At 38.6% G+C, this 27,506-nt stretch overlaps 1 protein-coding gene across 2 annotated transcripts in view; it reads right to left on the bottom strand.

Annotated features, from left to right (window-relative positions):
* Nucleotides 1-2,648: 2,648 nt before the first annotated feature.
* SLC12A1 (solute carrier family 12 (sodium/potassium/chloride transporter), member 1) overlaps nucleotides 2,649-27,506 on the bottom strand; it is a 45,376-nt gene continuing 20,518 nt past the window's right edge. For both annotated transcript variants that reach the window (XM_009876021.1, XM_009876022.1), the window contains exons 11-26: nucleotides 26,852-26,959; nucleotides 25,938-26,061; nucleotides 24,915-25,016; nucleotides 22,961-23,116; nucleotides 21,813-21,912; nucleotides 21,611-21,722; nucleotides 18,291-18,431; nucleotides 16,291-16,397; nucleotides 15,325-15,407; nucleotides 12,591-12,734; nucleotides 10,548-10,679; nucleotides 10,203-10,314; nucleotides 8,737-8,823; nucleotides 6,396-6,531; nucleotides 4,029-4,096; nucleotides 2,649-2,784 (exon numbers count right to left, since the gene is read on the bottom strand). In XM_009876021.1, coding sequence (XP_009874323.1) covers nucleotides 2,649-2,784; nucleotides 4,029-4,096; nucleotides 6,396-6,531; nucleotides 8,737-8,823; nucleotides 10,203-10,314; nucleotides 10,548-10,679; nucleotides 12,591-12,734; nucleotides 15,325-15,407; nucleotides 16,291-16,397; nucleotides 18,291-18,431; nucleotides 21,611-21,722; nucleotides 21,813-21,912; nucleotides 22,961-23,116; nucleotides 24,915-25,016; nucleotides 25,938-26,061; nucleotides 26,852-26,959 — 1,848 coding nt within the window. The remainder of the gene's footprint in view (nucleotides 2,785-4,028; nucleotides 4,097-6,395; nucleotides 6,532-8,736; nucleotides 8,824-10,202; nucleotides 10,315-10,547; nucleotides 10,680-12,590; nucleotides 12,735-15,324; nucleotides 15,408-16,290; nucleotides 16,398-18,290; nucleotides 18,432-21,610; nucleotides 21,723-21,812; nucleotides 21,913-22,960; nucleotides 23,117-24,914; nucleotides 25,017-25,937; nucleotides 26,062-26,851; nucleotides 26,960-27,506) is intronic.

Below are 27,506 nucleotides of genomic sequence, written 5' to 3'. Positions count from 1 at the left end.
GCATTTGTTGTGGCTGATCGAATCAACCTTAGATTATATAAACCTGCAGAGCTGGTAGTGTGATAGAAGCTCACAATGTGCTAGACAGCTTTAGAGCCATATTTTTTTCTAGAGATGCCAAATTTGTAATTAGAATTCAGTTGCTAACACAGTGATTAGAGTTCAGCAGTTGTTTTATGCATAATTTATATAAAAGAGGAAGCGTCTGTTACAGAGGGGGAAAGAAAATGGGTAGACTAACAAAGTTTTGCAGTCAAACTTGCAATTTAAGAGTCCATAATTAGTATGCTGTCCAAACTGATCGTGCACATGCTTCGGAAATCGTGGTGAGGAACAAGAAATAGAAGCTCTTAGGAAACTGCTGGGTTGAAATTACATCTGAATTTGTGGAAATAACACTTTTGGGCAGCTAAGCAGTATTGTGTCTTGAGTTTGTGCTGCTCATTATAAATCTGGTAACGCTGTTTTGTAGATACAGGTAACTAATCACTGTAGTCTGAGCAAGGAGTTTTACAGAGATGCGTGTGGTTGTACTTAGTTTTTTGATGGCTATTCATTTAGAAACACACCTCTTGGGATTTGTTGTTGCAACGCCCACAGGGATGTGTTCGTGTGAGAGCAGTGCAGTGAGAATCAGTGTGAGCTGATGTCCCATGTAGACTGAAAATTACAATACTTGGGAATATTTAGGAAACAGTCTTCACTGGTACATAACTGAAGTGCTTAATGCAGGTGTGTAATTCCCCCAGGTCCTTCCATAGACTGTGATAAGGCACGCACTTACAGAAGGCCTAGCTGAAGCCTCCAGAAAAGCTCTTTCTCTTTGCATTGAGCGCCTGGGTTCTGGATGCAGGCTATACCTGTTTGGCGCCTGAAATGAGGCCAAAGGGATGGTGGCTGTTGCCGTTTTACAAAGGTGGAAGGCCTTGACTGCATGTAACGAGTTCCTGGATTGTTGCAAACATCACGGCAAAGGATGAGAGTAATATCCCTGTTTTTCAGGTGCAGAGTATGAGGTTTGGTTTGCTCAGAGCTGTGCAGTAAGCCTGGCGTATCTAGGAAACATGTATATCTGTGTCATGCAGGTAAACTGCAAAATGATCCTTCAACCCGATTGTAAATGTGTAAGAAGGAGGGAAGGAAGAACGTTATGAGAAACTATCAATATTTCATATCCTGCCTTTAATAGATGGGGAAGATAAAACATGGATTATTTGGCTACATTACCATGTTCTGCTGAATTGCTGCTGTTGAACTTGGAAAAACAGGAGTATCAACTATTTGTCGTTTTTCAAGATGGAGTGCTAGACCCTCTGCAAGTTAAATTCCAGTAACTCAAGCAAAAATGGCAGCTGAGACCTGCTTTAAAATAAAGAGTGGAATTCAAGGTCCCCTGCCTTTCCTGGGGCTTAAACTTCAGTTGAGCTCTGCAAAGGAGTTGCAGAACTACAGTACTTAAATTAGCTGCATTCCTTAATGGTCTTTACATTAAATGATGCTTGCATATAGGATATAATTTTCCTCATTAAAAAGACAAGATGCTTTTACTGAAATTATAAAATTCTATAATGTTGCAGAATAGAAAAATTACACAGTTTAATGGATTTCCTTTATTTTAAGTCAGTGTATAATGAGTATTATTTACAAAGTCTAAAGATAAATATTTTATATAAATCAAAAAATAAGGCATTTGGCTAATGGAGTTTTTGGTTATTTTCTGATCGCAGAAATCACTGTTACTAATGTCCCAAAGTATAATGTTGGGTTGTATTATCCCTAACATTCATAGCAAAAATTTTCAGAATATTTAGTATTTCACTAATTTCTTTGTGAAATTTATGTAACACAATTAATTATTGCAATCATACATTCCATTCCATGTCAGAGCTTGAAAATTCATTATCAAGCCTTGTCATATAGATTCCGTATTTTTATATATGCTTTGTCACTTAATTAGAAGCATTTGAACTAATGTAAATTAGCAGAACAATTTAGGTAAAAGTACCTGCTCTAGTCATAGGTCTTAATTTGGCAATATTGTAATTAAACAGCATTACAGGTATTCTACTTGCATTATATCAGTTTATGACTTTGATCTGATAGATGCCACATAGGTGGTTTTTTTTTTCTCGGCAGTAGGTGCGTTTCATTGTAATCCTTCTGTGTGCCTATTAGCGACTATGACAGTGCAATCTGAAAGTATTTGTTTATAGATTAAGTGCATTTTGTGTGATAGCTTTTAATTTTGGCTTTCTAGGATAAATCTTGGAATGTCCTAGGCTGGAAGGGACCTTAGAGATCATCCAGTCCAACCTCCCTGTTTTGGGCAGGGATGCCACCTCTCAAAAGCATTTTCAATACCTTATAAAATTAGTGGAATTTATTCTTTCCGTGTTCAAAAATATTTGCTGTCGTGTGTGAGATTTATTTTCCCTATGTTGCCTGTACTGGGGTGTAACACCAGCAGGAACCACTTACAGTTTTTTTGTCTAATTCTTCACTATGTTGCTCTGGATTTTTTAAGTTTTTTTTCTGTCAATTAGTTAAGTTTTAGATCTGTGTTAGATGAGTGAGTCTTTAGTAATCATTGCAATTAAGAATATAGGTGTTGAAATCAAGCAATGGATATTCCAGGCACTGATGTTTTTCTAAGAATAAAAAGTCAGTACATTTTTGTGGTTGCCCCTGACCATTAAGACTGGAGGAAGGTTCTTGGAGAGAATTTCTAGCCAAGCCATATACAGGTAATCAGACACTACTCCTTTTCTTGCCACTGGGAGGCTCCTGTTTAAACAGAGAGAGAGAGAGAGGGGGAAAAAAAAAAAACATTATGAAGATGTAGCCGTGATAACATACATCCCACTAAATATTAAGTAGAAGCATCAACTCTGACTGTTCATAATTAGACTACGTGTTTGTTTTAATCTTATGAAGAGCAAAGCTACTATTAGGCCTTAATCTTGCAAATTCTTGCTCACTTGGTTAGTGCCATTAGCATAGCCAAGTGTACTGGCCATGGACTGCTTGTGATTGTAACCTTAAGCTGCTAAAGAAGCATTTCCAGAGTCATAAAACCCACACATAACATGATTTTAAAAAAATATAATGATTCAGTACATGCATAGTTATGCTTATTTTCTGATCTAATTACAGTGAGAGAGGAGTTTTAAAGTATGGGTCAATTTATGGTAAACATTACCTGATCACCATTTGTGTTTGTTTTTTTTTTTAAAGTGAGTTAATAGAGCTAAAGAGGTTTGTCTACTCATCATAAATACTAGCTTATCAAAGCTGCATATAAAAATTGTCTCTAACTAAAAATTGATTCTGAAAATGGCAAGTTTTTTTTTCTATAATTTTATGGGTGGCCTCTTTTTCCTTAGGCAATTGCATCATCCTTATCCAGTTTTACATAGTTCCAGGTAGAACTTGGCCTGATTAACAACTCCATTTATTATATGCAAACCAAAATAATCCTTGAGTTGTTAGTAGCTAGAGAAAAGAAAGGAAAATGTTTATTTTCTGCAGGTAAGTGAGCAGTTGTAACATTCAACGTGTAGATTTGGATGTGCAGATTAGATTTCTGATACATTTTCAACAGTAGAACTTTGCTTTAAGCTTTGAAGAACTACTGGGAAAAATTCTTATCCACTGTAGTCCTAGAGAACCGTCAGTCCAGATGCAAGTCCTTCAAAAGGTACTTAACAGATTGGTTTTACCCTCGTTTGTAGAATTGTTTCAGTTGGAAAAGACCTTTAAGATCATCCAGTCCAACCAGGAACCTAACACAGGCAAGCCCTCTGCTAAGTCATGTCCCAAAGCACCTCACCTACACATCTTTAAATACCTCTGGGGATGGTGACTCCAGCACTTCCCTGGGCAGCCTGTTTCAGTGCCTGACAACCCTTGCAGTGAAGAAGTTTTTCCTAATATCCAATAAATGAATGCAAGTGTTCCTGTTGCTTCAGTCCGGAATACCTTTACACATTAGATTGTTCTCTAATTAGAATCATAATCTTGAAACTCACAGGACAATGATGTTGGCTGCTCTTGAATGCTCTTGTAAGAGTTCATTGAGACGGACTTGGCGGTAACTCTGAAAGAAAATACAGGGAAAAGGAAAAAATAGGTCAGTGCTCCTCAGTTTTGGTGCCTTATGGACTTCTACACTGCTCACTGCCTCCAGGATTTTCTGCTGTTGCTTTGGCAGCACTGAAAGCTGAGTGTGCTCTGTGGTCCAGAGTGATAGAGAGGGCACAATGTGAGGATAAGCTGTGCTTCGTGGTCAGTGTAGTTACATGGGGGACTGACTTGTTTGCCGCTGTGCTCAGGTTTCCTGGGGATGGGGATTATTTTTGGGCTGACATAGTACCAGAGCTGGCTCTGACATAGTTTTGCGGTATTTCTTTGGCTATGGAGTATAGGAACTGCACAGAGCCTCTTTTACGCGGTTGATGACAGTTAGTGTATTAATTCATCTATTTTATAAGCATCTTGCTGCCATGCCAATAGGGCTGAATGTCACTATGCAAATGAGCACCTTGCCAGGGATTCACCTCTTCAACAAAAAACCAGAACTCTGGAGTAGAACTTAGCTGCTTTTATGTATTTTGTGTTTGTACAGATGTTACCAAATTACTTAAATGGCTGTTGCTTTGAGATTCAGCCAAGATTACTTTATGGTCAGGCTCAGACCCTCAAAGTTTTTATAACGTAGTACAAGTCACAGGGAACAAGAGACCAGGGCAGGTTTGTGTATAGGGAGATTGCAGTGTGGGGGATAGATTTATCTTAAATGGTCTTATAAATTATTCTCTCTCTCTCCCTAGAGAAGGTAAAAAGCTGGTTTTTCTCCATTCAGACCTTAAATTTTCCTTCCCGACAGAAATTTTGCTGTTCTTTTATGCATGTTATATAGGTAAGAATCCTCATAATTTAGCAAGTTGTTATCTCATGAGAGTCATCTTATAATATAACCCTTTATCTGTGCTGCCAGGTTTCTCTCTCTTGAATATTAAATGTGTTCTAATGTCCTCTGTAAAATTCCCAGAACTGCCTTACTTCTGAGGATAAGGGGCATGTATTTTCAGGTGTATAAACTAAACTTCTTGTTGCTGTTCTTATTTTATAGATGGATTTTATATTTTTATGTTGCCAACTGTTTTCAACTTATGGGTTTTTGTCTTGATAGCTCAGTGACATAGACAAGACCAATCTTAATCATGTTTGGTTTTTTTTTCCCTGTTGTATCCTCACAGGTTCCACACAGAAATGTGTGTATCTGGGATTATAGTCCTATTGTCTTATATACTGAGACCTTCTAAGTGCTCCAACTCCCAAGTTTGGATGGTTTATGTTGAAAGTACTTCAAATGTTTTCTGCCCACAGCTGACTATCATAACTTTATGCTGGTTATCAAATCTATGAAAAGGGTAATACAGTGAGCAGTTGATCTGCTTCCCAGGTGCTGCAGTCACTAGTATAGTGTGTTATCTTAAATCACCATTGATTTCAGCTTATGTTAATATGTCAGGCTGTGACCTTTAGCAGCTCTGAGCTCAGACTCACAATCCTTGCTCTGCTGAAGAAGTTACCAGTGCCATAAAGAGGAGATAACTAAACTCTCAGTGCACTCAGGTTAATCCAACAGGAGCCAGATCAATTCTCTGTGAGTTGCAGGAGAACTTGTCTCTTAAGGGTGTAAGAGTTTGCAAGTGCCTTTTGGCACTGACCTGATGAAGCCTGCAGTTCATTGCTAAGAAGGTATGTTCTGACAAAATTAAAGAGCAGCCCAGGCTTTAATTCACCCAGTGGATCGGCCAACACCAGCCTTAGAGTGCCTCTGAGCTGCGGGAGAGCTCCAGTGTTGCAGGCACGTTTCATCTTCAGTCTTCCATTGAGGTATGAAGCTGTATTAAATCTTGCCTTTGGAAAAAGTCCTGGAGCCAGTTGTAGGGCTGGGTTCAGTTCTAAGTTTCTCCAAAATGGTGAATGTTTGAAACTGCACTCTTTTAGAGGTTCAAGCTGTAAAATGTGTAGCCGTTTAATAAACCTCTTAGCCGATGTCACTAGCTCAGGCTCAGCGCAGTACTGTGTGGCTTCTAGTTCAGAGGTGGTTTTCATCTATCCGGCTCTGGTGTGGGCAGAGCTTCTTGTCAGCCTGGAAAATACTGTGTAAACGTGCTGAGGTCTTACAGACTGCTGAATAATGCAATTGTAATGCGCTTCTGCAGTGTTTACAATAGAAATCCAATTTGTAAATATCAAATAGAGGTTTGTATATGTCATGTTTCTAATTCTGTGTCTGATATTTCACGTTTTCTTACTAATCACTTCAAACATCTGGAGTGTGAGAAAAGGTACAGATGTAAAAAAAAAAATAGGCGAGATTTTACCTTCTCCTTGAATGCTTCCAGCTCTCCGTCTGTAATTTTCCATGGAGTCTCTCTCTTTAATTTCTCAGCAGTTGTTATATCTTTGCAGCTTTCATGGAGGCGATACGGTTCAATCATCTCTTCAAAGAATTTCCAGCTGAAATAGGAATTACAAAGGAGGCCTTGCTGCAGGGTATGAACTCACTGACTTATTTCACAGATACTGTGTGTGGCAGGGCCCACTGACTAAAATTGTAGCTGAAAAACATGCAAAATCCTTAACTATTCTTAGCTACGTTGTGCCTCAAGTTCTGTCTGTGCCGTTTCAATACATTGGAGTTATTTTAGGATGTTAAAAGGTTATGGGAGGATAATTAAACACTGCATTTGTCCTATTATAGTTGCAGAGAGTTTTCTGGATTTTCTTGGCTGTAGCAAAAATACTGAAATGCGTTCTGTGGTAATTCTAACTGCAGTAGTTTGTTTACTAACATTGGCAATGAATACTGGTCTCATAAATACTGAACTTTTATTGTTTTAGCATTAGCTGGAGCAATCACCTCACTGATAACAGTTTTACTGGTACGATGTTAATGAAATGGAGAAGCAGGTGATACAAATCTCCTGTGACAAGGGACTAAAGGAAATACTCCAGGTTTTTTCCATATGAGGTCTCAGATTTGTCTTCATTTCCCAATTTTTCCACGCATTTCTTTTCTCTAAATTTCACTTTGTTTCTCGAAGCTTTAGACTGTCATCATCTGGAGAAACTTATCATCCTTCTGTATTTCCCTGCTTACCCCTCTCTTGGAAGTTTCTGTCATCCCACAGAGACCTCAGGGAGTTTCTTTTATATTGGTGTAAGCGTATTTCTATGAGTACTTGGTACTGACAGGCCTCACGGTGAAGTGAAATGGGAGGCTGGGCACAGGTTGGACTTCTTTTAAATGACCAGCAAGTCAAGAGATGGGTTGAAGACTGGCACGCTGCATTAATGTTGCTGCTGCTAACTTGCCAGAGAATTCGTCAACATCCTTAGTGTCTGTTTCGGTATGCAAAATATTGATAATCCTTATTATTAGTAAAATAAATAGGATGCCAGCTGGGAAAGAGATACGGTAGTGTAGCAAGTCTGGCGCGATATTCACTTGTTCTGTTCAGATAGTGCTGATGCAGCAAGTGTGGTTGGTTTTTATGTTAGTGCCAGATATGAATTCCTTTTTGATGGCTTTTTTTTTTGGTGTAAAATCACTCCATAGCACTGGAAAAAAGAATAACATTCTGCAGAAATCAAGAAGGCACTAATAAGTGACTTCAGGTATCTAGTAATAAAATCTTTAATTGAATTTCCAAAATCAGAGTCTCCAATGTGCTGCAGAAACACTGGTGAATCCAATACTGTTTTTGCAAAGTTACGCATGCGTGGAGGAACAGGACACGGAAGGATTAAGAGACTAACCTGAGCCTGCACCTGAACTCAAAGAAAAGGCTTTGAGTGGAGAATGGGAGCCCTTTGACTATGGAATAGCTTTGGACCTAACGAGGGGAGTAAGGGGTGGGAGGGAAGGGGGCATAGAAAGGTGAGGACATTTTCAGAGGATCTTTAGGACCATGAGAATATTGTGGAATGAGTTAGGATTCAGTTATTCCCTGAGCAACCTGCTATAAGCTTTTGTCTACATAAAGCAGAAGAAACAGGCAATTTCTACAGAGATATGCTTTAAAAAGTGAGGACTTGATTATTTTTTTTTGTAGCTAATACAGTTGGAGGTGGAGCTTCTTGAGCACGATTTTACCAGCTTCCTAACCTCTGCCTAAGAGCATTAATTCTGTAGATAAGTCAATTTTTAAAAACATTGAACCTTCATTATATTTGAGTGATAGGGGAGTATTATAATATTGTCCTCAGGGGAAAGGAAAAGTATACTTATGTTTGGGCAGAAAAATGTCAAGTTTATGCATTCATGGTAAAGGCTGAGGTGGCAGAGATGGTGAGTTTACAAGACAGCTGCAACTGAATAATGATAAAGAGAAGTCTCTTGCAACCTAAATAGATAAGAAAAGCCATCATAAAATGCCTGTTAAATTTAGTGACTCATAAGTATGGTGTCTAATTAGTTTCTATTAAAATTAAGTCATCATTATAAAGAAAAAGTCTGCCTATAGTTTTGAATCTTTGAGCTGTGATTGTTAAAAGGTTCATTTTTTTGCGCTCCAGGTACTTAAAAAATGATTGCAATAAAGTGACAGTGTTATTCTTTGATGTGTTTTGTGAGGGGTTTTTATTTATGCTCAACATAAAAGGAGCAAGGTACTGATAAGGGCTGGCTGCTGAATAATGGATTTTAGTGACGTTTCTTACCTCTCTTTGTTAGGCTTTATATTGATATCACAAATGATATTAATATCAGCGAATTTTATTCTGAATTTGCTTAGAAGTGAAGCCATCCTGAAAACAAAAGAGACAACATTTTATCGCTGTATTTCTGAGTGCCTTGCATCAAAGAGCACTCAAGTGAGTTAAGATATCAAATGCAGTTTTCTCATTATCTTTAACTATATGACAAATTACTTGAAATGCTTTAGTGTTTCAGTTTCTGATTACAGAACTGGATTGATGTGATGTGATTGCTGTAGTATAATTCATTTAGCTGATGATCGATGAAAATCACAAAAAATGGAAATTAATAACAGAGAAGAGGGAAGGGTGTATATGTTTTGGGGAAAAATGGTACTTTCAGTATGTTCAAAGGCTTGAATTATAAAGGAAAGATATTCAAAATACAGTGGTCTTGAACAGCCATGCTCAGGCAGACTCTGGACAGGGAGAGGAGAACGCTTTCCCTGCAGCTCATAAAGCAGCTGTAAGGCTTTTTTTTATGCAACAATAAGAATAGTTTGTAAAAACACTTGGAAATATCTTCTACAGAAGTACTTGAACTTTTGGGTAATTATTGCAACTGACAGAAGGATAATTGAGTAAAGTTTGCTTTAGATGAAAGCAAAAGCTTACAGGAGCATCCCTGTGGCAGCTGTCTTTCCAAGGCACTGTGCTGTAATCCTAGTGATGCTGGCTAAATTCTAACTCTTGTCCTTGCAAAAATCTTGTTTGTTTTCCACTGGAGTTTTGGTTGGCTATGCTGTTAACTCGCTGCTCCTGCTCTTTAAGTGGTTGCTGACTTCCATCCCAAATTGGCCTGCTTCCACCGGCGGTGAAATATCTGTGCCTCTAGTGTGCAAAGTGCTTTGGAAGGAAAGATCCTATATGCAGTGGTGATGATGATAAGTTTATATTACTACCTTTCATTTGCTTGAAGGCAAAGGATGATTATGAAACCTAGATTTTTTTAAGCAATCTAAGTCAAATCAACTTGGTCTTAAAGTTGATTAACTTGCTCTTTAACTTCTTTGCATTTTGCCATGGTTGATCACATTTATGTGAGCTATCTGTCTGTGGTATTTGCATATGAGAAGCTTTGTGTGCAGTTTCACTTACAGTTAACTGGACAGTCTCAAGTAAATCCAATAAAACTCATTATATTCTCTTTACAGAGTGCAGACTGCTGCTCTTGCAGAAGGGAATATGAGCTATTAATGGGAAAAATGACTGGGTGTGAATTTCTTTTGGTAATCACAATTTATACTGAGCCTCGAGGGCTGTGCTAGCTCAACACCTTTCTATCAAGTACATCTTTTTTCTTTTTTTTTTTTTCATGCTGCCCACAGTACAGCAAACGTGTTGTGCTGAGAAATTCCCGGTTTCCTACTGTATACGTATTATATTCAGCATCAATCAAACTCTTTAAATAGTGAAACAAATATATTTACACTAGTTTTTCTTCTTCAATCCTGTTGACTTTTCCTCCAGTGAAGATTCTTAATTTGCAATTTTTCCACTTCTTCCTGATAGTTAGAATGTAAGGAATTAGGATTGTTAGACCTAGAAAAACATGTAAAATGGGAGGAAGATCAAATCAGTGCATTGTGTATTAAAAAGTTCCATCCTTCGCTTTGGCAGTGTTGGACATAAGTTAATCTTCAAACATTTATGCTAGACAGAAAATTGACTGTGTAATCTTAAAAGAAAACAGTTCCGTGCAAGTTCCCAAACCTGTTTTTGTGTTTGGTAACAGAGAAATCTCTCTCCCTGCAGTTCTTACTCAAATTCCTTACCTCCATCATCGAACAGCCACCAAATGTCAATTGTACCTTTCCCTTGCTTCTTTTTAAATTGAGTGCTGGCTTCAAGCAGCTTCTGATTGAATTCACCCACATGCATTGACTGTGTTGTGTTAATGGTGCTCTCTGGAATGAGAAAGGAAAAAATGTGGAAGAATTTCTGACAAGTGAGGCAACAAGTAGCTTTAGGGAGCCAAGTGGAGAGAAAGCTTCAGGAAAATTAACTGTTTCTGACATAATTTCTGCACTTTAAATCTAAAACAAATTACAGTGCAGAGCTATGGACTTTTAATATATCAATACGCACTAAAGCCAAAGCCTGAATAATAATTTGTCACTGGTTTATAACATTGTGAAAAGGGTTACCGATTACTTGTTCTTTTTAGTTAATCTAAAATTCACTGGGGCCTTAAAAAGCAGTAGGGAAATATCTGATAGATTTTTAGAAGTAAGTGGCATCATTTTGCATCATTTAGAAGCTCAGCTGTCTTGTGAAATACAGAGCTCCTGGAAATGCACAGCAGTGGTGGACAAAGAGAGCTAATTGGGTGCAGTGAGAGCACAGGTGAAGCTAAGACTGGAAGGCAGAAGACATAAACATGTATGGCAACTTCCCTATTCTTCAGAGGGTTGTTATTTGAAAATAAGCCTTGATTCTTGCTGTTTGCTTGGCTGGCTTTAAAAGGTACAGTCTTGCTTATGTGCTAACAGTATCTTCTCCCATTCCACCTTTTGAAGCCTGTGGCTTTATTACTGCTTCTCTTTCAATGATTTCAAAGAAACAGTGTTGGAGCAGTACTTGAAATAGAGCAGACAGGCTTCTTTAGAGATTTGACTCTGATCTGCTAGGTTCTGAAAATGCTTGCTTTGGTTTTTCTGTATTTCTAGAGTGTGGACAGGGCAGTTCTGAAGCAGGGCTTTCCTCTACCATTGTAGCATCTATGTTGGAAGATGCAACAGCTCTGGGGAGGATGAATGTGTGAGCAAAATGGAGAGGCAGGGATATTTATTAACAAAATCTATCTTGTATATAGAGCCAAAGTGTGTAATACATATTTCCTTTATGTCTTCCTGAACTGAATCAAAAAGGGTAGTTGAAACAAGGGTGTGCATTCTTGTGGTATCTGTTATAAAAATATATTCTACTGAAGCCTGAAAAATGAGCTGAAGTCTGCTAAGTAAAGAATAATGACATTTTATATTTTCACTCTGTAGATCCTCTTGATTCCTGTGGGAGCTGCATGCATAGTCGGATGTAATAGTCTCTGCAGGTGAATATTCTGAAAATACTCATTTGCACAGAAGCATGGCTTCAGGTGGGTCATTATCATTACAGGCTAACAATTGTGAAATGAGTCCTTTAATTCTGTCTATATTTCTGTATCATTTTACTATATCTGAAGTGTAATTTCTATTTAATCACCTATACATTTATGTGTTAATTAGTCATCTGACAGCATGCCGTGTATGTACTTTCAGTACTGTTACCACCATTTTTATAAAATTATGCTTCAAATATAGAGCAGGATTTTTTTGGAATGCTATTTTTACCTGTTTTGCAGCTAGGTACTGAGTTTGTGTGTGTGTATGTTGAGTAAAGTGAGTTTACTTGTTCCCTGAATCTTGTGCATATGTTCCTGTTTTCTTTAAAGAGAAGAAGAAAAAAGGCCTCTGTTTAAAATCTGAAAACATCCTATTACAGAAAACCTTTTCTGTATTCATCAAGTTTTAATAACCATGTGCTTTTTTTTGACAAATAGAATTCAACATAAGCTGAGCCAAGAAACTAATTTCGCAAATGAGAGGGGAAAAGAAGTTAGTTGTGTTATATGAGGTAGCATGTCCTAGCGGCAGAGTATGCTCCCTATTTTGCATTACGTGGTTGTGGCCGCCAAGTCAGGTTTGCACAGGACATGCCCCGTTCCAGGGGCTTCTGCACGGCTTGGGAGTTTTTACCTTGGAGTCAGTCTGTTTTGCATGTTGGTGCAACTGTGATGCATTGAAGTGTCAGGCAGTAGCTGTCATTTTGTAACTTACCCCTTTTTGTTTCATGTTTTGAGATACTGAGTGTGTTGGCTTTTCTGAAGAATCCACAGATGCCACTTTTTCCTTCTTCAGAATCGTTTTCTTTAATGGTAGCTTCCAGCGCCAATCTCTCCTGCTCCAGCTTCTCTAATTCCTCTGTGTATTGGGAAAAGTAAGGAAACTGGTAACACATCACTTTCTATTTTAAATGAAATCGCCTACTGAAATAATGGCAGTGATGTAATTTGCTGTTGTGGTACTTTGTGCACAACATAGAGCTGCTGGGATGAAAAACTCTTTAAAAATGATTTTTCCTTGCAGACCAATAGGGAGGAGAAAGATGAATTCACCTCTGGAAGCCCTAACTTAGGGTGCCCATGCCTACAGCAGTTGTGTATACTAAAGCGTTACTCAACTGCTCTCAGATTTCCTCTTGTGGATTAAACTCATTATTTCTATATTTTATAGTCACATGAGATACTGTTTATGGAGTTATATTTGTGGATTTGGCTGGTTGGTTTCTTTCTCCAAGAAAGGAAAGCTGTTCTCCTAAAGTGAGAAAGCTGAGGTATTGAGTTCTAGCCCTTGAGTTCCTATTGTAAGAACAAGGTCACATGGATTCAGATTTTGAAATTCTCAGAAATGTGTAAGGATCTTGAGTATGCAATCAGCTTCTATGCTGAAATATCTTTGTTTTAATTTTTCAGCATTTGCTACAAAGATATAAGATTTAGCTAACGAATTATGTAAATTCAGCAATATTAAAGAACAATTTTATCTTGGCAATATTGGACTTCTGCTGAGAAAAATGTACCAAGTGTAATTGTGGAATATATTATGGTGAGGCACTAACTAATATGATCCAGGCATTTGCCTGCAGAAAGCTTTTTTCATAAGGAAAGCTTCTATTTGAGTAATGTATGAAATAAGAGTAAGGTAAATTCATTTAAGACATTGTGTTTAAAAAACAAAACAAAACCCAAACCCTCATTAGCTAGACAGTATTAGCTCCGTTGGCATGTTCAGTTGCCAACACAAGGGAATGTAATTTCTTCTGCTTCAGAACTCATGATAGCCATGTGCTTCTGATTATTAGATGTGTTCCTAGTCACTAGCTTAATGGTTATTCAAAACTAAAATTTCTATTTCTCTTTTAAACAGGATGCTGTAGCAGGTGTAATAGAATACAATGAACTTTTTTTTCCCCGAACATTTCTGTGTATTTGAGTTAGTTTGGTGTCCTGTCCCCCTGTGTCCCCTCTGCCCCATGTTCCTAATTCATCCTTATTCCTTCTGTCTTAACACGTGCAGAACACTTGCTAGTTTGTAAGAATGCAAAGCTGATATTTGCTGTAATTTCACTGGTGTTCTAATGATTCAGTTTCTGACTTACATCGAGCAAAGAGACGGGAAGATCTCTTCCAGATATAAAAAGTGGAGAGGGGAAAAGAAAAGCATGATTAGTTTGGAATTTTTTCTTAAGTCCCCGTAGTTTTGCCCTGTAGCATTCCAGGCACATCAGCTGCCACTGTGCTGGGATAAATATTCATCTACCTTTGTTTCTTAAAGGAGTCTCCAGTGCCTTTTAATGCTGAGAGGTTATTTGCATTTGAGGATTGCCTCATCCTAGAATCGGTTCTCCATTAATGAAGAGTTAATTTTGATTTTAATTAGCTGAGGTACTTGTGTCCTTCCTGGCCGTTCGCCCCCACAGTTCTGAGCACGGTGTGCGTCGCTGAGGCACCGGGCAGAAGCTGGAGGCAGATTTACAGCAGGTGGCAGCAAAGAGTTGCCGTTCTTTCCTTGCCTGCCTGCCTTCCTTGTCTGTAGACTTTTATCCAATTCATTTATAACGCAAAACATTTATCTGGTGAGGAGGACAAGGGATGCGAGGAATAATGCCCAGGTTTAGGCAGTATCTGTCTGCTCAAGTGGGCGAGCTTAGGAGAAGTAGGAAAATTATTGTACTGAAAACCTAGAGAACTGTTGCAATGACGTTTTTATATGGGAGTAATTCCCTCCCCAGGGTTCCTGAGGAAATAGTAAGACATCTGTATCGTAAAGAGGAAAAAGAAAAATGAAGAACACTATTGTGTGTTGATTTTAGAAGCCCTTTGTTTAGGTGGAGCTGCCTGCATACTCTGTCTCCCTCTACCCTTTTCAAGCACGTGACATGTCTCCCTGAATGTTTGCGATATATAGTGCAAGGTTTTCCCTTTACCTCAGTATATGCACTGCTAACCTAAGGAAGAATGAACAAAAAGGTGAGAAAGAGAACTGATGTTTCCTTTGGGTTACAGCTTTTTGTATGGGTGGGAACCTTCTGGGCCCCAGCAGTCCACAGAAGTGGTACCAAAAGCGCAGCTACCCGATTCCTGCTAGTGCCAGAGATCTTGGGTAGGCAAAGGGGGGAAGACGTGCCAAGAGCAGGAAGGAAAGGTGTCACGGAGTGACTGGTTGCTCTGGCACAAGATGATAAAATCATGCTGTAGTCTGTGCATGTACTGGAAGTGCTTTGGGAGTTGAGTTCTCTGGTGTGCAGAGCCCCTTAATGTGTGAGGCTCCTTCTGTCAGTGCTGGTCCTTCAGCAAGGATTTCAGGGAGGATTGAAACTGCAGAAATGAGGAGGAACTGTAAAAGTTATGGGCATAGAAACTATTCTAGAAACTGGACAGTAACTCTAAGATTCCTTCTTGTGCTGAGCATGTAACCAGCTTAGACATTCAGCTACTGAGTCACCACATACCTTGAACCTGGAGGACCTGAGATATATCAAATCCTTGGCTAATTCTGACAATAATCATGCCGAGTTCAAAATCAAAGGCATCACTGAAAAGAAAGAAAAAGAATAATAAATATCCTTGCACATCATGCATGTCAGTGAGGAAAGCTACTTCAAGCAGATCAGAGAAAGTGTTAGCATTCATAGGGAGGTGTTAATGCCATGTATTAGGTTGCCCTAGGTAAAACTGCAGAAGGAATTGCCCAAGAATAAGAAAACTACTGTCAACTTCCATCCCTCATTTAAAAAAAGGGTATCACTGGGCATGGGAACAGATAAGCTATACCTGAAATGGGTCTTTCTGGCACGACTTCTGAGGAATTATGCTGCCATTGGGTAATATTTTTTCTCCCTTCTATGAGGAAATAAAGCTGGCGTGGGTTTTGCTGTTCTTTATCTTGCTTCAGCTTTACAGGTGAATTTTGAGAAAAAAATCTGAGAAGCCAGTTTCTAAACGACTGTTTCCTAGCTAAATCCCAATCCACAGAGCTCCTGAGCCTTAGGAACACATGAGATTTGAAGCAAGGCTCTTCCTCTGTCTCCTAGGCTTAAAAGAAAAATTCCATGATATTCTCTTATTCCCTAAGTATGTACATTAGGGTTGTTTTTCTCTGAGCTCCTGCCCACTAAAAATGGGAAAATACAGTTCTGCAAAAGCACTGCTGACAGCAGTGCAGCTTCTTCATGTAGCCTTGTCAAGCCGTATCGGCTCTGGTAGTGCCAGATGTTTGCTAAGCAGAACTTGCTAGGGTGTGAAGCCAAGGAACCTTTTTTAATGGGCAGAAACTTCTGTTACAGAGCTAGCATGTATGAATCCAGACTTGTAGGCATTTCCTAAAGTGTAAAGTGTTTCTACATGTAAAATTCTGTATGGAAATGGTAGTGTAGTCTAAGAGGAGTGAAAAAAGGAAATGCTGAACTGTGACTTACTGTATAACACCCACATAGTTTTCAACTTGTGTGGCAGTGGCGTTTCTCCAGTCCTTCTTAAATCCAATCACCAAGGTATTTGGTTTCATTCTGCCCAAGCCTGAGGCCTAACAATATTAAAACACTGCTTGAGAAGGTACACACATATGCTTTGCCATTACTTTTCATTTACAGTAAAAAGATAACCAAAGTACTGTTCTGGAGACACTTACAACTAGATTGCATTCCATGAATGTCCTTCATGCTCATACCCATGCAGAAAGCAGAAAGATGAGCTCTAAATCGTTCCAGCTATAAATGATTTTAGATGACAGAAATGTAGTTTTCCTAAATTAGCATTCATTTGCATTTCTTCTGACATGCTCTTATTAAAATGGTTCAATAACTTGGAATCAAGAGAGAGTTCAAGCACTGTTTGTATGCTCATTCTAACATAATAGCATAAAGCTTTTATCAGATTTTAAATACTCAATAGATGAACTGCATCTGAAGTCTCTCAAAACACCTCAGTTACACAGAGAAGGCATATCCTCTTAAGAATAATTTTTTGCCTTGAACTTAGAAACTGTTGCTGTTTGTTGCATTCTTTCCACAAGATTATCCAAAATTAGCTGAGCATGCTTTATAGATAAGATTACAGTTTATGAACAGGAAAAACAAATGGTTTGTCAAGATACTAGATTGCTTCCAAAACTGGACCTGGATGCTAAAACCCGAACAAGTAAGGGTTGTCAGAACTCGATTCAGCTAACCTATTTTTTTACAGAAATCTAAATAGTGAATGTATTGGGAACCTTGAGGAGGAGACCGACAAATACATCAGCTAGTCAGATGGTAACACTTGCCAGTTTTTACTACCAGCAAAAAGAAAATGGATAGAAACTATTAGAACCTTGATGGGGTTTTTTGAGTAGCACTGATATATCTGTGTTATTTACATTGAAATGAGTAATTGGTTAGCAAAGCAATGCAGATATCCTTTGGCTACAATAACAATGATATGCTTGTCCTTCTGTTTGCTGGAAGGGAATTACTTGTGGTCCGGTAGTTGTCTTTAGCAATAGTGTTTAAGTAGTAATGGAAAGGAAGAGATCAGTGTAACAGTTCTCAAAGACATCAGAAGGATCTCCCACTGAGACAATGTATAAACCCAAGATCAAGTGACCTTGTGAAGCTTTGGTAGAACAAAGGGATCCTTCTGTATTAATAATATTTCATCTTGCTCAATTGTACTGTCCATTCAGAAAAGGTACAAAGAGCTCTGGTGGGTTACCAGTGGGTGATTGTTACCCAGAGTATTTTAGTTGATTCATTACTGTTTCAGTTTGCACTGATGTCTTTTCAGCAGTGCATTTTGAGCAAAGGATGGGAATTTTCTCTGTGTTTTGCCTCGGTACCTGTGTGTCTAAATATTCATATATATGAGAGAGAGAGGGAGACGGAAAATATGAAAACAGTGCCTCTGTGCCTTCATTAAGGCCATTTTAAATGGACTGTTGGAAATTATCTGCTGTACTCTTAGAGTAATAGAAAAATATTGCAGACTTTTATTTAGATGGCCTTCTCTCTGTTTGCAGAAAATGTGTATTACGTGTATTCAGTTTTCAATTAATGCAGAAAATATTCTCAGGTATTTGATATGCTGTGAAATACCAAACAACAGAATTGAAATGTATCAAGTGTTGGCTGTGTAGGCATTCATATGTTGCCCTGCAGATGCCTCGTTTTTTCTTTTTTCTTTTTTTTTTTTTTTTGTAGAAGTAGTGTTTTTTTCATTTGGGAGAGAATCAGTCTGCCTAGTCTCATAATTCCATAGCCCAGAACTAGATGTTTTTGTGAAATAACCTGTAAAATAATATACGTATACCCCTAGAATGCCCTTTCTGTTTATAGCATTATCCATATATAAATAGGACATCTTAACAAGTAAACAGTAATGCTTTACATAAAGGGATGCTTTGATGTAACAGTCTCCTCTGTTCTGTAAACAAAAAGCTTACCTGAAGTAGACTTTTCACTCCATCTCTGAAGCTGTCAGCTGCCACTGCTGCATAAAAGGCTTTTCTTTTGTTCTTTGTAAGCCAGGCCTGTTTTTTTGCCATGCTACTGTTCATCTCCTTAACACACAGCTTGCGCGGTCCCTGTGTGATACAATAAAATATTATTAAGAAGGTTTTGCATTGTAGGTCATGCGGTGATTTCGAAGGATTTACCTGATCTGCTGTGGGAAAGAAACGAGAGAGTCAAAAAAATACATTTCCAAAAAGGGTCCACAGAGATTCAGCCCTTTGGAAAGAACTGTGCTGCTAACATAATTCACATTCTGTTTGAGAGGGCTGAGGTTGTTACTACTACTTAAATATAGTGATTCTGACAGAAAGAAGGACTACTATGGAATGTAACATCTTAGAAAAATATCTAAGGTATGATGAAGCGTTTTGGAGTGAATGAAGTTCCTCCCTGACTTGACTACATAAGCAAGTCTCAGCAGATCTAAATATATACATGGTTAACCTTCTGCCTACTAATAGTAAGAGAAAGATGCAAATGCCTCTGTCACCGGGTTCTTTCAGTGGTCACCTGGTAATTTAATGAGACAAAAAAATCCACGCGAGTATCAAAGTCGCAAGACACGATATACTTGGCAGCAGAGAATGGGCTGACAGTGGGTCCCCAAAAGATTAGGCCCATGGAAGAAATCAAGTCTGCCTGACTTGGGAAGTGGTAGCAGTTTGGTTTGTTATAAACAGATAATTTTCAACTTTAGCATGCTGCAGAGTTTCATTTTGTGCAGAAGTCATTCCTTTGTGCTTTTACAATTCCTACTGTTTTTGGGGATGCTGGTAAGTAGCGATTTTTGTTCCTATAACGTAAAACTAAGAAGGCTTGGTAAATTCATGCTTAGGAGATTGTATTTCAAAATTTGTATTTAAATCTTTTACATTTAAAATAAGTTAGTATATAGTAACTTCTTCTGCTAAGCTGGGAAAATGCTTAAAATGGACCTGAGGGAGATTTTGATATTTTTTTTTTCCTGCATAGCAAATACTGTAAGCTCAAAACCTATTTCACATTTAAAAAACATGTAAAATCTAATCTGAAAGAAATTCTCTTCAAAAGGGAAGGATCACTTAATTCAAAATCAATTTCTAAAAGATGATTTTGAATGTAAAGCCAAAATGTCCTTCTTTCAACACTTTCCAGCCTTATTGATTTTTTTTGTTTTGTTTTCCTGGAAGAAAGTGGGATGTACTATACATTTATATAGATGTGGAAATAACCGCAACTCATTTACTTTCAGTGAACTGGGATTGGCTGCTAGAAAAGGAGGCAAGGCCTTCAAAATATACTTTCCAGCTAGTACTATCTAAGAACCAGAAAAGAGCATTGAAGAAGAAGTTGTGAAATGACCTGGCAGATTTCATGTCATGTTTTCATTTGTGCCTTTTTCATTAGTATTATATATACATTAAAATGCGGTTTGACTTGATCGTAAATAGGCTGGGATAATGCTTTCTCAGGTGTTGTCTCTCATGTATGTTTGTGAACTCCTTTATGGCTATTTGGGAAGTACAAAGGGAGTGATAGGAGAGTCCATGTGATGTTCCTTTAATGCTACATTCTTGAGTGATAGTAAACTTACTGGAGTTTGTCTGGCTTTCGTGGGTGTGACTTGAGAAGAGTTTGATCCTGGCTGTTGGAAGAGTCATGTGAAGAGCTGGGAATAGTAAGTTGAACAACAAGGTTGGAGTTGCCTTATGGGTAAGGAGAGGAGGAAAGAACAGTCTTACTCATCTTCCTAGTTTCTCTAAGGAGAGTGTCTGAAGATAGTGTTGCAACTGGCTTGCACGATGTGTTCTGTTGGCCAGGGGGACAATGCCACCCTTCTATTAGATGAAGGAATGGAAGATGTTCTGTCTGGCATGGTGTCTCTTTTGAGACACATAAAGTTTCCTTTATGCATAGCTAGCAGCATGTCAGCTTTTGAGGCAAAATATGCTGGGCCTTACATTTCTGGCTAAATGATCTTGCTGTATTTGTTATGACATGTTTTGTAGGCTGCTCTTCAGTATGATCCCTAGGAATTTTATCGTCTGCTTTTTACCACAATTTTGCAAATCATAAAGTTTTGTTGTGTCACACTTTTACCAACCAAATTAAGTTTAGCTTAAGTTGCTGAAGAAATAACAGTTTTAGAAAACAATGAAAATGCTTACTCTAGCAAAATAAACTTGATTTTTTATATAGATAGGAGTGCAATCTCAGTTCTCCATGGAAAGTACTAATACTAGAGTAAAATGCCGAAGAATGCAGAAAACCTGCTGAAATACAACTTTAGGAAGCTGCATAGTCTCAGCATGTTGTTGGGATTCATTCTATGCTTACTGAAAGCAGTGAGAAAGCTAAAATAATTACACTAGAGAAGAATTCAGACCAGTCCACTCTATGGATTCATTTGATTTGGGAAGAATCGCACGTAGGTCTTCTGTACTCCCTTTCTGCAACATGGCAGCATCAAATGAATTATTCCTACACTCCTGTAGAGGAATACATTATCTTGCCCAAACTGTTAGTTAGATTCTGCAGCTCCATTTTGTGCCATGAGCTGTTTTTCTTTGCCTCACAAAATTGAAAGGTCATTGTGATATTTAAAATACATTTTCTCCTCTATACTACAAACCTATCTAATTTTGTTCTGTCCTAATGAGAGACTAGATCTTTATCCTTTAAGATATACCACTTCCTGGGTATTTAGAACTAGAAATATACTTCGCTCCTCTCTTTAGATCTCACAAGCACATGTTTATCCTCAAAACCAGCATTGTCACTGTTTTGGAGAAACCACTGCAAGGGAGCTGAATTACTTGCCAAACCCCAGTGCTGCAAATCAGTGACAAAGCTGAAAATGGAGCTTTGCTAATTTGACTCTTGCACTGTAATCCTTAAAGTTTTATGTTTTGTTGCAGGGGTTTTTTTTTGTTTGTTTGGGGTTTTTCTTAAGCCTTACTGTGTCTTTTTTTAAAAATAAACTTTTTCCTTGTATTACTTTATTTTTTTCAAACTATTTTTTGTTCCATCTACTACGAACCCTGAAATGCATCTCAATGAGGCACTTACCAGCAGGCTCCATATCAACCGATGGCTTTCTTGTCAAGGCTTATAGCAAAATTCATTCTCGGCGCAAATCTCTTTGATGGTCTGTACGGATGCCCGTCAGGACCAATGGGAACAGTGTGTGCTGAGTGAGAGTGGAATGTGGAATGGAGATCTGCAGCACCCACTGGTGCTGAATTTTCAGAGTTGTATGAGTTGACCTTACCGTGTACACTTCACAACAGATGCACAGCCCGTTGTTCTTTGTGAAAGCGTGCGTGATGTCTAGCAGAGCAGGTCTGATCATAGGAGCTCCTGTTAATGCTATGCACTGCGGTCTGTTAGGAGGAAGAAGGAGATTGTATTTAATTGCATGATGTGCTTATTCAGCCGTTATAAGCCATTCTGCTGTTCACTGTAAACCTTACCTGAAGTTTTTCACATGGTCTTCCACTGTAGTTAATGCCAGAGCACTGTCTAAGGCATTAACATAGTAAAGAGCCTGTGTAGAAGAGCCCCAGTTTACTTCTGCATATAATAGAGATAAATAATGCGTATTAAACCAAGAGCTTTTCCCTAAGTTCTATTGCAAAGGTCAGTATCATGTTATCTATAAGCCAAAGCAGCGTATATTCTCTCATGGTTCACAGATACAGAGCTATCATTCTTTGTGCTTTGTGATAGCGTAGGTTTTGTGCTTCTTGGTAGTATAGGTTTTGTGTGATGCAAAAACAAACATGCAAATAAATTACCTCATTTCCAATATTTTTAATATAAGGAATGTTCTTCCTCTGCCTAAAAACCATTTTATTCTCAGTTCTGTGAACTTTGCTTCCTCCTCCCATGTATGAATTGGACAGCCTGAGCGTGGGGCTTCAGGAAGTTCAAATTAAACCATTAGTTAAGAATACTGGTAGCTCCAGTTAGCCCTGTTCTGCTATATAGGTCAAAAGCTAGTCTTCAAAACTAATTTTGGCATATACAAGACTCTCTAGTCTTGTACTGGTGCTGTGTTAGCGCACAGATTTCTGAGGATACCTCCTCCATGATTTGCTGAGCTACTGACAGTTTTTTCCAGCAGTAAAGCGTGCCCATCTTTCTTGATTTACTGAAGAGTTGTAAGGAGGTGCCGGAGGATGATCAGCTCATGGGTAGTTCAGCTTGCATTTTTGTTGTGTAATGGGCAGCAGGTTTACAATTTGAGTGAGGATGCCGGGTGAGTCAGCTAAGAGCACAGCAAAATTCAGGCATGTGTAGATGAAAAAAATTATGAGTGAATACTCACATAAAAGCCCAAATGTGGCCAAGATGTGGTGGGAATAAACCTGTGTGCTGGAATGCTTACACAAAGCCCTGAATTATATTTGGAGTGCTTTCTGAACAGGCAAAAATTCACCAGACTATGATCTTAATCTATATTATACAAAGTGAGATTTAATGGGATGCTCCAGACTTCACTCTAAAGAAAGTTATCTGAGAAAAAGAAAGGTCTAATTCTGTAAGTAGAATTAATTCCTATAAAATCCAGTCTTGCTGTATAACACATACAAAAATTAATAGTATTTTTTGGCCTTACCTGGCTTCTTATATGTTACATAAATATATAGAAAGAACTCAATGGCATAAGTGATGAGAGCTGCCCACCAGTTGATGACAAACATGACACCACAGCACAACAGGGCTCCAAAAAGTGACACCCACATGTTATAATATCTGAATGCAGGTCTCCAACCTGTTTAAAGAGAATCGAGGAAATAGGAAGAGCATAAAATACATTGATCGGATGGCATTCCACTGGTTTTGCACATAGAAAGCCATATACAATTTATTTCAGGCTCTGTGAAGGCCTGGGGGTAATGTGTGCATATTCTCAGGCATCACAAGTATCGACATTTTCAGCTGATGTAAATTTCTATGCTTGCAGAGTACTGGGTCTTACAAGCCTTTTACTACAGACCCTTTCCTACTACTTTGTCCAGCCTGGCTTTGAGTAACCGTTCTGTTTATGTGGTTTTTTTGCCAAATTAAACCTCACTGGTTCAGAACTGAAAATTGATTTTTACTGTAACTCCATGTAATTAGCTACTCTGTCCTTTTGATGCATATATGTAGAGTTTAGTAATGGGAGCTGAACACTTGTGGAGAGGAGAGTTTATCCCAGTGCTCTAAGTGCACCTGTCAAACTTGGAAATTGCCTGGCCTCACTGGTAGAAGAATGAAATAATTTGCAATTGACTTTAAAAAAGCTTTGCTGTTCTTCAGCTGCAGTACTAAATCCATCCCATGCTAGCAATTAAACTGATGAGGGAAGCAGTGAGGCTCCATGGTTTGCAGGTCTCTACCAGGTGTTCTGCAGAGCAGACTCTTTGGAGAGGGGGAAAAACATGGAAGATACAAGATGAGGCTGAGCAACCCTATCTTGGATTGTCTTTGGAATCAGGGAATGGGAAGGTCCTGCTGTGAAGAAACCTACTGTCCTGTGGCCTTGCAATTATTATAATCTATCACTGCGAACTGGCAGAAATAGAGGAAATTGGAAAAGAAAAATAGCTGCAGTTTTTTCTGAAATATTAAGTAGTTACAGAGTTGAGTCACATGCACGCACATGGAGCCTACAGAGGCAATTTTTACTCAGCTCCAAGGCTGTGTAGAGCAGATCTGCATTTGTGCAGCTGTGCAGGTAATTAGCAGAAGCACTTGTATTTTCTGCCCCCTGAACAAATGGCACCACGCAGATCTATAGGAAGGAAGCTGATGTAGGCACTTATGTCACTACTGCGGTTTCTTCACATTGAAAATCAAAATTGTATTCCTCGCTCCTTGAATTGAATAATTGATTCACAGCAGTGGGAAATTGTCTTTCCTGTGTGTCAAAACCAGTGTTGCTCAGCTGATTGACTTTAGTCCTTAAGGTGTCACCTCTTCATTCTTGAAGATGAGAATTATTCTGTTGTGGTGATGTGTAAGCCTGAAAACCAGTTCCTTGCCTGTGCAAATGTAGAGAGGGGCTCTCAGTTAGCCCTGAAGAAGAGCTTGTTGTGTTTCACCTTATAGTTCTGCTACGGCACAGACGTGCTGATGCTGTTTTGTGGAGCCGTTCTTGTTCCACATGTTCCCTTCTGTCACTTCTGGCCCGATTACTGTTCTTGTGAACTCTTCTGGAAGTTTCGCTGTACCTTTGGTTTTGTTCCTTGCTTACCTTATGTGGCTAAAGTTGGCATAGGTTTTCATCCACCTATGTTGTGGGATAGCGAGGGGGGAAAAGGTACCCTCAGGAGGAGCTTTTCTGCTCCAGTGGGATGCACTAAAGTCTTTTTCATCCTGTGCAGATGTAGGGAATGTAAGGACTAGAACCTTTATCTTTTGGAGATAAATAAAATGTCACCATATTCAATGAGAGTAGTAAAACCTCGGATCACATAGCTTAGATATTTTATGGGTAACTGCAGTCTTCTCTGACATACAGTCAAAAATGTGTAGAGATCAGACTATGAAGCTGACATTTAAATCATTGGTGAATGCAGACTCACCTGGAGATTTTGCGTATGAGGCATGAAAACAGGAGAAATTAATCAAAGCATATGAAGCCAGAAAGAAATTGGAGATGATGGGAGCAATGGTATTCAGTTCAGCTGCAAGACACACACACGCACACAAGTCAGACATAGGCACCAGTTTCCTGGATTCCGGGATGGCTTTTTCATGATAATGCGTTAAATCTGGACACTCTGAATTTGTCACCAAGGGAGAGCTTGGGTATTTTCCTGTGGTACTATTCTAAGGCCACCTTGATACACCTTCATTCATATTAAGTAGTGTCTGCTCATGTTGAGTTTAATAACGTTATGTGCTATGCAAGGTTATACTTGATACTCTGGCTCTTAATGATGTAGATCTGGTCTAAATTTCAGAATTTTAAGTCATAATTGAGAGGACAGATGCATTGAATGAAAGACTTACAGTTTAAACTTAACATTTTTCTTTTTAAATGGCCATCTGAATTCTCTGCTAAACTTCCAATTTACTTTGTGTCACAGTTTGAATTTCAAATCTCAGAAACACTTATTTAAAGATCCCCACACCTCTGAATATGGTAGCTGGTATTTTCTACCACCAATACTAGTAAACTGGTATTTGCTTGGGAGCTGACTGTGGGGAAGGCTTGGCAGAGTAAGCTTCTAGGTTATCTCAAAAAATACCTTAGAGCTGTGCAATATAAACTGGAAAACCATTTTCAAAGTTGGTGACTTTTCCTTATTTGATATAGCTCTAAGCACTGCACTCTTCCAATAAAGTGAACAGGAATTGCACTTACTCTACATCTTCGAAAATGATACTGTGGTGGCATTGAGATGTTACTAAAGTCCTTATTGGTTACTTTTTACCTTTTTTAAGAATAAGAGAATTGTTACCAGGGCTTGAGTGTGCTCGGGTTTATGTTAGATCTTACCTGACTGGAAATTTTTCTAACCATAGCTAGTAATGGTGTTAAAATATCAATTTATATAATTCCAGAAGATGAGATTAAAGCAGTTTTGTAATAATATACTAACCAATCAAAATGAATGCCATAGCAATCACAAAAGTGAGGACATATCCCCTGATGGGCTCGTTGTTCTTTCCATATCCTTTAGCAAAGAAGTGGAGCCCTTTGTAGACGTTGTCCTTGCAAAGAGCCTAGTAGACAAATCAGAACTTAATTCTATTAAGCAGTCCTTTCTTGCATCACAAGTTCACTGTCTGTGAGTGACAGCTTGCTAGGCTTTTGCTAAACAAAAGTTAAATCTATCTTAATACTTCAAGTATGTTCACTGCTATGGCACATAAACACTCAAATAACACGATAATCCAATATCCTACTATGATATTATATAGCAGGAAAACAGAATCACAAGCATTTAATACTTAGTACTTTTTTAAAAAAAAAATATTAACTGAAGAGCGAAACAGAGTATAAATTGGAGGAAACTGTAGCACAAATCAGTGGCTTGGTGTAAACTGTAAAAGTTATGTTTCTGTCCCATGCTGTCAGTTGCCATTCTGTCCATGTTGCTGCTGCCCAGACAGCTTCTGGACAGCCTGTTTGAGCACACCTGCCAGCACCTGAATCCTGTGGTCCTGAGGGCTTCTGCATATTCCTGGTACTCCTGTGCTTACAGGGTGGCTTTCTATAAGAAGACAGAGGTGGTCCTGAAAATAGCCTTGAAGCTACCGGTAATATGCGTATATGTATCCCCTGCTCCTGTAGCAAAGCTGCGCTCTGGCCAAAGGAACATTATCACCCTTGTAAAAGGGTGATATTTCTGCCTATTTCTATTTTAAAAATGTTCTGCATACTGGTTTTCCTGCCTCTTCCTTCCACATATCAGTGTTGTTTAAATATATATCACATTTGGCACATGGAGTTCAACCAAATTCTGTCTTTGAAGTAAAACAGAGTATAAGGAAATGGATAGTTTAATTTGACCTGAAAAACTTTGGGTGCGCTGACAAGAGATGCTAGAGCTGATGACAGAGTAGCAGAAAAGATGCCAGCTGTGATGAGGGGACCAAAGCCAGACACCATGCTCATAACCTGTAGGGAAAAAAAAAAAGAAAGAAAAAAAAGAGTCAGGCTTGCATTTGGATACACCTTTTAATCACAGACCTGTTTAAGTACTCTGTTTCTATGTGTCTATTTTTCATGGTTCTAAATTCAATAAACTACAAACCAACTGTGAAGTAAGGAAATACTATTATTCCTGTTTTAGTAAAAAGCAACGGTGGCATAGCCAAATTTTTATACCGATATGCAGCTGTCTGCTGAGGCAGCTAAGTACTCTGTGAGACTTTCTCATCACCTTTACCAATTGGTTGCTATAAGTAACAGCCCCTACTTGATGGGTAAATAATGAGTTTGTTGCAGGAAGGGAGAATGGAAATATTGGGGGGAAAGCACCAAAGTACAAAATGTGGTTGGAGGCACTTTGTTTGCTTTGACTTGGTGGTTTTTTTTCCTTCATTATTTAATATGGCTATAACAAAGAAAGAAAATGCCTGATACGTGCTGGCATAAGAGCAGTGCTGCACACAGCAATGATGGTCACTGTCGGGCCTCTCCCAGCGGGGCTGCGCTGGCCTCT

The sequence above is a fragment of the Apaloderma vittatum genome, unplaced genomic scaffold, assembly GCF_000703405.1.
Source record: "Apaloderma vittatum isolate BGI_N311 unplaced genomic scaffold, ASM70340v1 scaffold18819, whole genome shotgun sequence".
NCBI classification, from domain to species: domain Eukaryota; kingdom Metazoa; phylum Chordata; class Aves; order Trogoniformes; family Trogonidae; genus Apaloderma; species Apaloderma vittatum.
The sequence above is the reverse complement of the archived record's forward strand: the minus strand, read 5'-3'. Positions and strand labels throughout refer to the sequence as shown.